This window comes from Xyrauchen texanus, chromosome 35, assembly GCF_025860055.1.
Source record: "Xyrauchen texanus isolate HMW12.3.18 chromosome 35, RBS_HiC_50CHRs, whole genome shotgun sequence".
NCBI classification, from domain to species: domain Eukaryota; kingdom Metazoa; phylum Chordata; class Actinopteri; order Cypriniformes; family Catostomidae; genus Xyrauchen; species Xyrauchen texanus.
Window position 1 is genome coordinate 8864415 of NC_068310.1, and position 14865 is coordinate 8879279.

The following is a 14865-nucleotide window of genomic DNA, read 5'->3' on the forward strand; positions in this document are numbered from 1 at the left end:
AAGGTGTTTCACAAAAGCATTTGTCTTAAGATGGTTATTTATATCTTCAGCTTTAGTGTGTCAATAGGAAATATAAATGTTAATTTTGCAAATAGAAAAGATAAGAATAGAAGAACAGGGAGCCCTGCAACAGATTTCATGGCCCCCACAAAGCCCCCCACTGAACATCATGTCTGTCTGAGATTACATAAAGAGACAGAAGAAATTGAGACAGCCTGAATAGATAGAAGAACTGTGGCGAATTCTCCAAGAAGCTTGGAACGTCCTATCTGCCAACAACCAAGAAAAACTGTGTCCAGGTGTACCTAGGAGAATTGGTGCTGTTTTAAAAGCAAACGTGGACACACCAAATATTGATTTAGCTTTTTATATGTTTATTGGACTTTGTATGACATTAAGTGGTAAATGAAAACTATTTATGTCATTATTTTTGATCCTCACTATGCAACATTTTTCACAAGCGCCTAAAACTTTGGACAGTAATGTATGTATTTAAGAAAGTAAATAGAGCCAATTTTATGTTACTTTGAAACGAAACATTAACCTTTTGCTAATCCTTTAATCTGATGACACAAAATGTTACAGAAATTTCATCAGCATTGGTTAAGCCTATCAGTAAGATTCTGCTATTCATTAGATTTTTATATTTTAGTTTTTTGATGAGTCCATCTGGTTAAAAATCCTGCTTCCACACCCACTGACATTATCAACAGATCTGGCCAGTGAAGCATTGCATCACCAAATCATTGCACAGCTTATCTGCAGTTTCCACATTCCACTGAACAACAGCTAACATGCAGGTTTAGTCCTGTTTTATCGGATGCTGCATGTCGGTGTCCTTGGCAAGCCAATTGAGGACTGTGTCCATGGGAGGCTGTAGGTAAAGCAGAGGTTTTAAAGTTTCCTCGCTGTCCTTTTTCCCATCACTGGTTTTGTTCGGGAGGAATTCTGCAGGAAGCTCTACTCCTCATGTTGTGCTCTTAAAGGCTTTTTTGTTTACACTGCACCCATTTGAAGAAGCTGTGTAAATGTATGAAGACACTATTTGCCATCGCAATGACTCAAATATAGAGTTCACCCATGAATTAAATTCTGTCACCAATTAGTCACCATCACGTTAAAAGATTTCCTGCTGTGGAACACAAAAGGAGATGCTATGCAGAATGTTTTGTATGCAGAGTCTTTTTTCTAATGGTGACTTGGGCTGTCAGACCCTAGCAACAAGTCAGATTTTTGCTGCCTGTCTGAACGAAGCTAAAGTGACACTTAACGGTAAAAATTTAGATCACACAGATGAGATGTTCCTTGTGACTCAATTTGATGCAACTGTGCGTCTTCATAGCCTCTGAGCTATCACGTTTGTCGAGGTCCCAGCAACGAGCAGGCCTAAGGAAAGAGAGCAGCATTTTAAGTCACACATATGGCGCACTTGCAATGCATCAAAGAAAACAGCTGCCAAATGAGACAAATATTCCCAGCTGTGCGAGGCAAACACGAGACTAGTTTTCCATTTAAAACCTTGGAGTGCTCTCGTCTCGAGTCTGAAGATGAGAACTTGCTGTATAATCACAGAGTTTGATGCTTGAGGTGTTTCAAACTGTCCTGAAACTCAAAGCCTGATCATTATCCTTCATAAAGAACCATCTCTATTGAACCTCAGGGCTGACACCCTTACAAAACAGCTGAACATGCTTAGATATCTTATAATGACAGACTTATCACAATGTGCCTCTATTTAATCACATCTTTATGTGTCACTGGGACATCTGAGGAATTTAAAGCATGGAAAATGGAGAAGTGGAGGAAAAGTATGGAAAATGTGTATTGTGGGTGACGTTCAGAGGTCATTATGATGTCTAAAACCATTGTTAATGGCTTTACAGGATTATCTGGGATAATCAGGTTTCTGATGCAAAATCCTTTAGTTGACCCAGATTTTTTTTTAAAGTTCACTATTTTATTAAGTTTTGATGTAGTTTAAACAGATTAATTTAGTATTTAAGAGATAGTTTATTTTATTTTATTTTGTTTTGTGTTTTTGTTCTGTTTTGTTTTGTTTTATTCTCCTGTAAATATACTGTGGTAGATGGTGAAGTGATGGTTTTGTATAGGGTACTTTGCTATACCACTTGTTACTGAATGATTATCATGTTAATATACCATATACTTACATGGTACTCCAAGGTACTTTAAAGAATAACATAGTCTAAAAAAACATGGTAATACCATTTTATTTGCTGGTACTTTTTAGTGAAAATCAAGTTTGTCTTTCTTTAGAGAGCAAATATATTAAAATACTTTTTTTCTACTCTACATTGTAAGAACCATGCAGGAGATTTTTGAATTTGTGTAGCCTTATGCACTTAACTGGCATAGACACTCTCACACTAGTAGATACATTTTATCTATGAGAAACCATTCAGGTTCCTTTGTGATGCAAGTTTATCAATTGTTGTTTTTGATTAGAAGGATTTCAGCCTTCCTTTTTGCCAGCATACATGGCTGTAGGTATTAGCAGGATATGGGCCTTATCACTTTCTCAGGGTTTATCAGGTCCTTTGTGACAAGATGTGGTATTATCTCAAAGTCACCTTCCTTCCCAGAGCGTTTGCCTCTTAAAGAGTCTGATATGTACCAGGACCAGACAAAAATAGATATCCTTGTGAATCTTTAATGAGATTCTGTAAAACCTTAAGATTGCTTGAAAAACAAACAAAGGGTTTGGTTTAGCAGCTACTCCAGAATCGTGCCATTGAATGTAGGAATAAAAGGCATGAATTATCTTTATTTTGTGCTCATAGCAGTTATGAATGGATAACCTCTGCTAACCAACAGAGTACTTTGTTCACTATGTTCATCAGAGCAGGCAAGTTGATTAGTATTACATTTTGTCATGGTGCTAATGAATGAGACATCATAACATAACGATTTCCCAAAGGTAAAGTACTTTATATAATTTTAATGCCACTAGTGGCATCAATACAAATTGCAATGTGTTTGTTTTAGCAACATAACAACACTGGTTTAACCAGTGGCATGCGTATTGGGCGGAATTACATCATTACCTGACCAATGGCAGATGGGGTGTGTTTGTGTTTGAAACTTGTTTCAAAACAGTTATTTTTGCTATTCTTTTTGGTGTCACTAGTTGGGCAAAAATGACACAGTTTACAAATACTGTGATGACCTGTTTTGACAACTTATTTACAATAAATGGACTGTGTGGATTTGCTTTGTGAACTTTAGAGTATGTTGACATTGTACACTAATTTGTATTTTATTTTAAAAGAACAAGAAAAGTCCTATTTTCAGAGATGATCATATTAAACAATGAATTATTCGTATTGTCTGCTTGTGTATGCAGATCATCTGGTACAGTACAGTGATGGTCTTTCTCATGTTCTCTTTGCAGTTGGGATGAAAGCAGCTCCATCAGCAGCGGTTTGAGTGATGGTTCAGACAACCTCAGCTCAGAGGAGTTCAACGCAGGCTCCTCCCTCAACTCTCTGCCAACCACACCCATTGGCTCCCGGCGAAACTCTGCCATTGTGGTAATTCACGTCTAATTGGACAGACATATTGATCTCATGGTTTATGTTTCTTCTTCAAAATTTGTTAAATCAGTTTTGGCTACTTTCTGACATTGCACTTAGACACGTAACACTAGATCAGTTGAACTGACAAACCAAGGCTGAGCATATAGTACCTTATTGCTAATGAGATGAATGTGTTACAAACCACTTGAAAGTGAGGGAGTGCTCACTGACTCAGTCAATTCTCATCTGAAATCTATCACCACAGTACACACACACGACAGAGTTCATCAAACGCAAAGACAGTGATGTGACTCTACCCTGTCCAAGAAGTCTTCAGAGAGGCTCTGGTTTCATCCTCAAAGATGAAACTCCCAAGTAGAGTCACTCAGTCCTTTATGTGTGACTGTGTGAGTGGGTTTGTATTGGCTATGACTTGTTAAAACCAGACGATAATCATTGGTATGATGAAAAATAACTAAAACAAATCTATAAGTGTATATATATATATATATATATATATATATATATATATATATATATATATATATATATATATATATTATTATTATATATTTTATTTTTTTTTTTTTTGCATCATACCAATTATTATTTTCACCCTTTGACAAATGCACAGAATTGTAGGTGACATATCAGCCCGCTGCTTACCAAGAATGTTCTTAGTGAGATTAGCACCAAATATTCCAAGCACTGTAAAACTCCCTCCCCTTTTGAATTGAGTGTATTGTACTCATGAGGAGGCTCAGGCAACAGTACTCGGCTTCTTTCTTAATCTGACCCCCACTCGGCAGGAAGGAAATTACATATCAGCATCACAGTAATACAAATAAAATGTTCAGACAGGTTTATTTGGCCAAATATGTGAGCTTGCCTGTATCCCATAATTACTAAGCAGGGAGCTGACATTCCTCAGATGACATCAACCTTTCACAAAGGGTTATTTTCATTTAATAATGCAGGTATGCCCCTCCACAGAGCGAGGCTAGGTTCTCCTTAAGAGGGACATGGTTCATTGAACTTGTGTGCATGCATGGTCAACCTCTCTCTTCTTACACTTAAAGACCCTTTCTCTTTCTTTATTAACATACTTTTTTGTTTAATTATCATTTACAGAATAATTTTCCGTTTCTATAGACGACTTCATTCAATTAACAAGTCTCTTCAAGGAGATGAATTTATGTTTTATTACTTATGTAAATAACACATTAACTTTTAGTCCTGTTATTCTGGCATAAACCTCATAGTTATTTGTCATTAAAGGAATATTAAAAAGTAATACAACTTCAGCTCTATCGACAGCATCTGTTGCAAGTAATTTGCAATGTAATTATCTATAAAGCACTTTTTGAACGTAACAAACTCCAACCACATGAATTATGTTAGGTAGCATACAGACAGTTACCAATTTCCCATCTAAACAAAGTAGTCCCACTTCAAAAGGATGCTATAGGCACATTTACAGTTCACACAGCTCAAATCAGGGCACAATATTTAATGTAAACTAGGATTAATAACTAAATTACAATTGTACAATGTTATATTGACTCATATAGCTTTACTCTCACACTTTACAAATTGATCACAGTTAGACTTTGACAACACAAAGTCTACTTTTTTATTTTAAACCAGTGATACAAAAAGCCTAAACAAACATAGAGCATAAGGATTAAACAAATTATGATCATTGGGACTAAACAAATATAGAGCCTAAACAAATATAGAGCATAGGGAATAAAAAAATGCAGAGCATAGGGACTAAACAAATGCAGAACATAGGTACTAAACAAATGCAGAACATAGGTACTAAACAAATGTAGAGCCTAGGGACTAAACAAGTGTAAAGCATAGGGACTGAGCAAATGTTAACATAGGGACTCAACAAATGATAAGCATTGGGACTAAACAAATGTAGAACGTAAAATTTAAACAAATGTAGAGCATAGGGTCTAAACAAATGTAGAGCATAGAGACAAATCAAATGTAGAGCATAGAGACAAATCAAATGTAGAGCATAGAGACAAATCAAATGTAGAGCATAGGGAATAAACAAATGCAGATCATGGGGACTAAACACATATAGAGCCTAAGAACTAAACAGATGTAGAGCATAGGGACTAAACAAATGTAGAGCATAGAGACAAATCAAATGTAGAGCATAGAGACAAATCAAACATAGAGCATAGAGACAAATCAAACGTAGAGCATAGGGACTAAACAAATGTAGAGCATAGAGACAAATCAAATGTAGAGCATAGAGACAAATCAAACGTAGAGCATAGAGACAAATCAAATGTAGAGCATAGGGACTAAACAAATGTAGAGCATAGAGACAAATCAAATGTAGAGCATAGGGACTAAACAAATGTAGAGCATAGAGACAAATCAAATGTAGAGCATAGAGACAAATCAAATGTAGATCATAGGGACTAAACAAATGTAGAGCATAGAGACAAATTAAATGTAGATCATAGGGACTAAACAAATGTAGATCATAGGGACTAAACAAATGTAGAGCATAGAGACAAATCAAATGTAGATCATAGGGACTAAACAAATGTAGATCATAGAGACAAATCAAATGTAGAGCATAGAGACAAATCAAATGTAGAGCATAGAGACAAATCAAATGTAGATCATAGGGACTAAACAAATGTAGATCATAGGGACTAAACAAATGTAGAGCATAGAGACAAATCAAATGTAGATCATAGGGACTAAACAAATGTAGATCATAGGGACTAAACAAATGTAGAGCATAGAGACAAATCAAATGTAGAGCATAGAGACAAATCAAATGTAGAGCATAGAGACAAATCAAATGTAGAGCATAGAGACAAATCAAATGTAGATCATAGGGACTAAACAAATGTAGATCATAGGGACTAAACAAATGTAGAGCATAGAGACAAATCAAATGTAGAGCATAGGGACTAAACAAATGTAGATCATAGGGACTAAACACATGTAGATCATAGGGACTAAACAAATGTAGAGCATAGAGACAAATCAAATGTAGATCATAGGGACTAAACAAATGTAGAGCATAGAGACAAATCAAATGTAGAGCATAGAGACAAATCAAATGTAGATCATAGGGACTAAACAAATGTAGAGCATAGAGAAAAATCAAATGTAGAGCATAGAGACAAATCAAATGTAGATCATAGGGACTAAACAAATGTAGAGCATAGAGACAAATCAAATGTAGAGCATAGAGACAAATCAAATGTAGATCATAGGGACTAAACAAATGTAGAGCATAGAGAAAAATCAAATGTAGATCATAGGGACTAAACAAATGTAGAGCATAGAGAAAAATCAAATGTAGAGCATAGAGACAAATCAAATGTAGAGCATAGAGACAAATCAAATGTAGAGCATAGAGACAAATCAAACGTAGAGCATAGGGACTAAACAAACGTAGAGCATAGGGACTAAAACGTAAAGTGTAGAGCTTTAACAATTGTAGTGCATAAGCACTACACAAACATTGATAATTTGTATTAAATAAACATAGTGTCTAAAGAATTTAGAGCTGAGGGCTAAACAAACGTAGGATATAAGGACTAAACAAATGTAAAATGTAGCACACAAACAAATGTAGAGCATTGGGACTAAAAAATTTAGAGCAAAGGGACTAAACAAACATAGAGCATAGAGCCTAAATATATTTAGAGAATAGAGACTAAAAATTGTAGAGTTTAGAGCCTAAACAAATGTAAAGTGTGAGGATTAAGCAAACATAAAGTGTAGAGCCTAAACAAACATTGAGTATCGGTACTAAATGAAAGTAAAACCTAAACAAATGTAGTGTGTAAACCCTTAACAAACATAGAGTGTTGGGACTATACAAACATAAATCATAGAGCCTGAACAAGTTTGAACATAGGTTTCCCTAAACAAAGTCACACTGCTCTGGGATGGAGCACAGGCAGCAGTGTAAATGATGTGTTCTCTGGTGTGGTGATTTATCTCGCTCTCAGCGTCTGTTAGTTTTATTCATTTCCACTGCTTGTGATGGAATGTGACCACTGTGCATCTAACAAAGCAGAAATGGACACAGAGGCAAAACTTCCATGTTTGGTGTTTATTTATTTTGTATTTATATGTATTTATGTCTCTTTTTGCATTTACTGAAACAGACAGTGTTTCTCATTTCACACTGATTTTAGAGGGCTACATTCTTTTTAACTGAATGCTATTGTGTGTGTCATAGTATTGCAATAAGTTGAACACCTAACATTAGATAGGTTCAAATTAAAAATACAATTAAACAATTAAGAAATAAAGAAATCTGTAATTTATTCACCCTCATGTTGTATGACTTTTGTGAAACACAACTAGAGATGTTTTAAAGAATGTTCAGGCTTCTTTTGTTCATATGAAAGTAGACTGTGATCTTGAAGCAGCAATTTCGAAAATGCACATGAGATTTGATAACCGTGGTGGGGAAAGTTTCAGTCAATAATGACTTAAATCGCTGTCACACAAAGCTGTCATTTGGCTTCAGAAGATTTTGAAGGCATGAAATGCTTTAAGAAAAAGGGGTTTGAAAATGTTTACATTGGAACTTTAGCACAAATCTTAAGCACTATCGCAGGTTCTTGTTTTTGTAAACAAAAAATGTTTGTATAGTCAATGGTTTTTATAGTCAATTTCAACATTAACACTCTTCCCTCAGCTGCGCACTGATGCCGAGAAGCGCTCACTTGTTGAAAGCGGCCTTTCCTGGTACAGCGAGGAGGGGAAGACTCAGTGCCGGAAAGAGGGAGGATATGACACGGGCAGCCTTAAGGTGGAGTCATCCAACAAGTGGAAAAAGAGCAGAGTGCAGGATGACACAGCTGTCAAAGGTGAACTGAGGAAACCCCAGACGCTCGGCCACCCTCCCAGCGGACTGAAGAAGAGACGCAACCCTCCTGTAGGCGTGACATCCCCGATCACTCACACCACACAGAGCATGCTCAAATTACCAGGAGGTCAGTGATGTCACAACACCAACATACATAAATTAACTATGGCTTGTATGGAATAGAATACTACCAAACTAATCATAAAATGTCTGTCGTTTATTGTATACTTTGAATAGTTCGCAAATTTCCTTTATGCAAAGAATTCTCAGGTGACTGAGAATTCATGCTAAATGCTGAAATTTTACAATCAATTAAAGAAAACATGTATTGTTCATTAATAAGGCTGTCAAACGATTTTGGAACTGACACAAAGGATAGCTAATGCTTCTTTGAATTGTCCAAGCCAACACTGTTCTGTAACAAAACTTTTTTATTTTTATTTATAGTGGGCAGTATATACTGTACTGTATGCAGAAAAAGGTGCACTAGTATTCCATTGTGAGCTTAGCCTTATATTTTAGTACTGATAGTATTAAAATACACCCTAAAACATGTATTAAATGCATCAGATGCTATGTTACCAACTATTTTACGGGTTCTAGACAATGTTTCATTTGAACTATAACTCAAAATCTTGCCAACCCAGCATAAATGATCTAATGAACAAGCATGCTTGAAATGTACTTTTTTAATGTTATCGTCTGAGACTATTAGGTGGCCTTTGAATTAACTATGGACTGATTACAGAGTAAAATTGATACCAATATCAATGGCTTCAACCTCATCTAAAAACAAAGACACTTTTCTTATCAGCTTCATCTTTGAATGCAGTTCTCTGTGGCAAACTCAGCTGATGGCAGTTAGTGCTGGGTCATTAGATCCAATACAGAGCCTCAACAAAGCCTGATTCTGCTCCTGGCATTGGGTGAATCACTGGTAGAGAAAGACGCCCTGTTCTGCTCAGTGCTGGAGTGGAGGGTTGGCACCAGCCCTGACCAGCTGTTGTCCCCCACCTGGGAAGAGGGGAGGGTTGGGGCATGATAACAGCCCTGAAACCTTAAATCACTCACCACCACCCACTATTCCTCTTCCTGTCTTTGCTTTGCCCATTCGAAAGAACTGTTTTTTACCCAGTTCTTTCGCTTTCGCAATTTACAACTGCTGAGTTAATGCTTTGAATCAAAAGAATCCCAATAAGAGTAAAAAAAAAATGTAATGCCACATTGTGGGGGGTCATTTATCATTTCCAAACAAAGCGAGAGCCACGGCAGGGAACAAAATTAGTAGTTTTGCAGCTTAAAGAGACCGTTTGGATGCTGTACACTGTACATGTTGAAAATAATCCCATCTATTGAAAAAAATGGAGACAAGAATCACATCATGATATAATTTTAATGAAAAGCAGGCATGTTTAGTCTTTCATATAGACAGTATGTGTTGACATGTAGCCAGCACTTCAACACTTATGCATATGTCTGCCATTTGCGCGGTGTCATATGTGGTCGAGTTTTCGAACACACAGAAGAGGATGAATGACAGATAGACCAGATTTAAGCAATTGCACCCTGTGAACTGTGCAACTTGATCAGCTTTTATTCAGAAAACACACTTTGGAAGTTTTCCATCCAAGTTATGATGTTTGCATGTTCAGCAAAGCTGTCAAGGCAGTTTAAAGGAACAGTTCACTCAAAAAAGAAATTTTGGTCATTATTTACTCTCCCTCAGATTGTTCCATACTTGTATGCAGTTGTTTCTTCTGTGGGACGCAAAAAGAGAATTTGTGAAGATAATTCATGCAGCTATTTTTCATAAAACTAAAATGAATTGTGACCATGTCTGTAAAGCTCAGAAATGGAACACCATAAACATCACCAGAAAAGTCAGTATGACTATAGTCCAAGCCTTCTGATGACATACGATAGCTTTGTTAGGGACATATTGAAATGTAGGATGTAATTTCCTGACAATATTCACCTGTAGCTCTCAATTTTCTTTCTACATTCCAAATTATGAAACATGTTTGGTTGCTGCATATGCAATTCAGAACTGGGGCTTTTTTATAGGCAAAGGTGGACACACTGAATATTGATTTAACTTTTTTTATGTTTACTGGACTTTGTATGACTTTAAGTGATAAATGAAAACTATTTATGTCATTATTTTTGATCCTCACTATGTCTTTTTTAGTGCCTAAAACCTTTGCACAGTACTGTGTATATATATATATATATATATATATATATATATATATATATATACACATGTATATTTATAATTCAGATATTCAGATTTATTTATTGTGTAACTATTATGGCAGATGCGTGCATTATTGTGGCAGATGGGTAAAGCATTGATTAGACAATAAGAAAAAGTGGCTTTAGAAGACTTTCTTTTTCACCGTCATAAACGCTGTGTTTTTAGGATGCTGTGCTAAGTTAAAATTAATTTGCATCTAAAGATCATACGTTCTGTTGTGCTTTGTCCAAATGTTTAAAACACATCTAGTGTGACTGTTTTTTATTCCATGGCTGCGCTTCTTTTGAGGTTTGTTTTGGTACGCTGGCTGCCCCCTGCTGTTGTGGCTTGTAAAAACACAAAGTAGCATGAATTGCTCTGACGGTAGAAAAATATGTACTTTTATTATGGAATATTGCGGAAGTCAGGAGGCATGATTAATTCGATAATTTTTTTAATGCATTCTTTTTTATGCAATTAATCATTCTAAATTAATGTGTTAAATCGACATCCCTACACTAAATATCTCCTTTCATGTTCCAACAAATAATAATAATAACCTTAAAAAATAAGGGCGAGGAAACAATGTGTTTAAATGCAAAGGAGGTTGTCTTGCATGTACCTTTCTAGGGCCGTACTTTATTGTAGAACCTAGATGCCATGTAGATTTTCTAAGAATTACGAACTCTGACAAATCATCAAGCTTTTTTTTCTCGATGTCCACAGCAAAAACGGTGATTGTGTAGGTCTCATGTTATTGTCAGCCAAACTGATTGCCAACAGGACTGTAAAAACTGGCAAAAGTGGAGCATTTTGTCCCAGAGACAGCGGAGTGCAGAAGTAGATTTTAGTCTTTCAGCTGATGTGTAGCCACTATGACTGGCAAGTGAAATGTTTTTCAGCGTTATCTGCCCCTCCCTTTGGACGAGATGGTACTGGAAAAAGAAAGCTGTAGCATGATTGTGTCCACATACTTTTACAGCGAGGATTAATTCCAGATTTTATTCAGTCTTTGCGATTTATTGTCCCCTAGAATTGGATAATATCCATATTTAAAAATACAGTTATATAATTGGGAAACTCTATCCCTGTCAGACGTGATGTCTATGAAATACTGCTTCTCATAAACTGCAAAAGAAATGGACGGATCAATCATATTTTATAGGATCCCATTCCTCGGATAGAGGGACAATAATTTCTCCACATGATCAATTTCTTAGATGCAACCAACGCTGAATTTATGGATTTTTTGGGCTTGAATGGCTGTAATTTTTACAAAACCCCAAATAAGTTTTAACATATTCCAAAAAAAGAAAAAGAAAAGTGAGTGGTGTTTGCCTATGCAAAATTTGTCATCATGATGCAAAGATGTTGTGGATATTTGGCAGGGCATTGCTATGTAGTTACTAAGGTGTTCTGAATGATAATTAATGCATTGCTATGTGGTTACTAGGGTTTTCTCTTCACTTATTTAGGTAGTTCCTATGGTAATTTAGGTAGTTTATTGGGTATTTGGGGTTGTTGCTATGTGTTTTATTTTTTTGGTGTTTTTTTCTGACCTATATAAGAACCTGTTTTATTTATTTTTTTCACTTGTTTTAACATCCACCAGGTGAAAATCAAATGGTGCATTACAAGCTATGCACTGAAGTTTAATGCTTAGGTTTAGGGGTTTCGAAAAAAGTGCCAGTATGAGCAGTAGTAATAGTTATGCTTGCCTTAGCAAACACCATTAATGACGATCAAAACCTGGTCACTGGGGAAATGGATCTTCATTATTTACATTTACATTTATGCATTTGGCAGACGCTTTTATCCAAAGCGACTTACAGAGCCCTTATTACAGGGACAATCCCCCCAGAGCAACCTGGAATTAAGTGTCTTGCTCAAGGACACAATGGTGGTGGCTGTGGGGTTCGAACCAGCGAACTTCTGATTACCAGTTATGTGGTTTAGCCCACTACACCACCACCACTCCTATTTCCAGTCCTACTTGAAGAACATGGAGGCAAAAAGTTTGGAATAATGTACAGATTTTGCTGTTTCGGAATAAAATTGGTACTTTAATTCACCAAAGTGGTATTCAACTGATCACAAAGTATAGTCAGGACATTACTGATGTAAAAAACAGCACCATTACTATTTGAAAAGTTCAAAGTCCCATTTCCAGCAGCCTTCACTCCAACACCTTATCCTTGAGTAATCATGCTAAATTGCTAATTTGGTACTAGAAAATCACTTGCCATTATATCAAACACAGCTGAAAGCTATTTGGGTCATTAAATAAAGCTTAACATTGTCTTTGTGTTTGAGTTGCCACAGTATGCAATAGAATGTCTTAAGGTCAATATTAGGCCAGAAATGGCACAAAAAAAAGAAACAGCTTTCTCTAGAAACTCATCAGTCAATCCTTGTTTTGAGGAATGAAGGCTATACAATGCTTGAAATTGCCAATAAACTGAAGATTTCATACAAAGCTGTACACTACAGTCTTCAAAAACCAAGGACAACTGGCTCTAACAAGGACAAAAAAGAGATGTGGAAGGCCAGATGTACAACTAAACAAGAGGATAAGTAGATCAGAGTCTCTAGTTTGAGAAATAGATGCCTCACATATCCTCAGCAGACAGCTTAATTGAATTCTACCCGATCAACACCAGTTTCATGTACAACAGTAAAGAGAAGACTCAGGTGCAGGTCTTATGGGAAGAATTGAAAAGAAAAAGCCACTTTTGAAACAGAAAATCAAAAAGAAAAGGTTAGAATGGGCAAAGAAACACAGACATTGGACAACAGATAATTGGAAAAGAGTGTTATGGATCTTAACCCCATTGAGCTTTTGTGGGATCAGCTAGACTGTAAGGTGCCTGAGAAGTGCCCGACAAGACTACAGGTAGTGTCGGGTTAAATGTCTCCTGAGTATCTGAACAAACTGACAACTAGAATGCAAAGAAATTCAAAGATGTCATTGTTGCAAATGGAGGATTTTTTGATAAGAACTCTGAAGTATTTTAAGAATTTTTTTTTTTATTATTGTAATTGTAAGTTTTCACATTAATAATGTCCTGACTATACATTGTGGTCAGTTGAATGCCACTTTGTTGAATAAAAGTACCAATTTATTTCCACAAGAGCAAAATCTGTACATTATTCCAAACATTTGGCTGCCAGTGTATTTTGTCATACAAGTCTGACAGTTTCAATAATGTAGTGTCAGCTAGGCATATTACGTCTTTTTCCACGCCTCTCTTCGCAGCTGAATGTCTGTCAGGCTGATAGCTCAATTGTTTGACTGTTTCGGCTAACTACTTTGTCTCCCTGTCAATTTTTTTCCCCATTTTCATGCTATTTGCCTTAACAAACATGTAAAAACTTTGCCTTGCCTTGCCTCCCCATCGGTGTCCATTGATATGATTGTGCTAGTATTTAATCCAGTATCTTAATAAACCACAATATTCCAGCTTAAAATATTTTTTTTCACATCTAATTGACCGCTTAAGTTGTCAGCTGTTTTTACTTGTTTCGGCTATCTTCCTGGGTGGCATCGGTGTGAATTGAAACAACCAATGACAAAGCTACAGTAATACTTGCTGAATTTCACTGCTATGGCATTATTATTTGTTGTGTGGACTGCTGATTGAGCCATTTCAATATTTTCAGTTACACCTGCTAGGGTTTTCATGTTGTAGCAAAGTCAATTTTTGAGTTTGTGATCATCTGTTTATTGTGTTCTCACATTTGTTCAGTGATCAAGTCACAAATACGCAAGAGTTTTTGCTTCGTTCTTCCTGTGTATTTATAAATATCTCTGAGAGGATTCAGATGGCCACCAGGGTTGGCTTTGCAAGTTCACCCATTTACAAGGACATTTTCTTTAGGTTACAAACTGGTAATTACAAGGGTATTATGCTATAAATGTGGTTTATGAGGACATAGTGTCCCCATAATTAGCTAATAGAATCTATAGTTCATCCAGTATAAAAATAATTGTCTATGGAGAGTCCTCATAAGGATAGCTGCACCAACATATGTGTGTATGTGTGTGTGTGTGTGTGTGTGTGTGTGTGTTTTTGTTCTGCTAATAACTGCAGTGGTAAGTGAAGTGTAAAAGCTTATTTTAACACAGGGTTTGTTAAGAGGTTGCTATAATCTGTTTTAAAGCAGCCCACCTTCCTGGGAAACTCTTTAATAGTTTGCCGTGCTCCATTTTCTGAAGAAAATAT

At 36.2% G+C, this 14865-nt stretch overlaps 1 protein-coding gene across 3 annotated transcripts in view; it reads left to right on the forward strand.

Moving 5' to 3' along the window:
- The window catches only part of LOC127628723 (neuron navigator 1-like), a 146927-nt gene that overhangs the window by 96196 nt on the left and 35866 nt on the right, over nt 1-14865 (forward strand). For all 3 annotated transcript variants that reach the window (XM_052105553.1, XM_052105551.1, XM_052105552.1), the window contains 2 exons: nt 3413-3551; nt 8236-8533. In XM_052105553.1, the coding sequence (XP_051961513.1) occupies nt 3413-3551; nt 8236-8533 (437 nt within the window). The remainder of the gene's footprint in view (nt 1-3412; nt 3552-8235; nt 8534-14865) is intronic.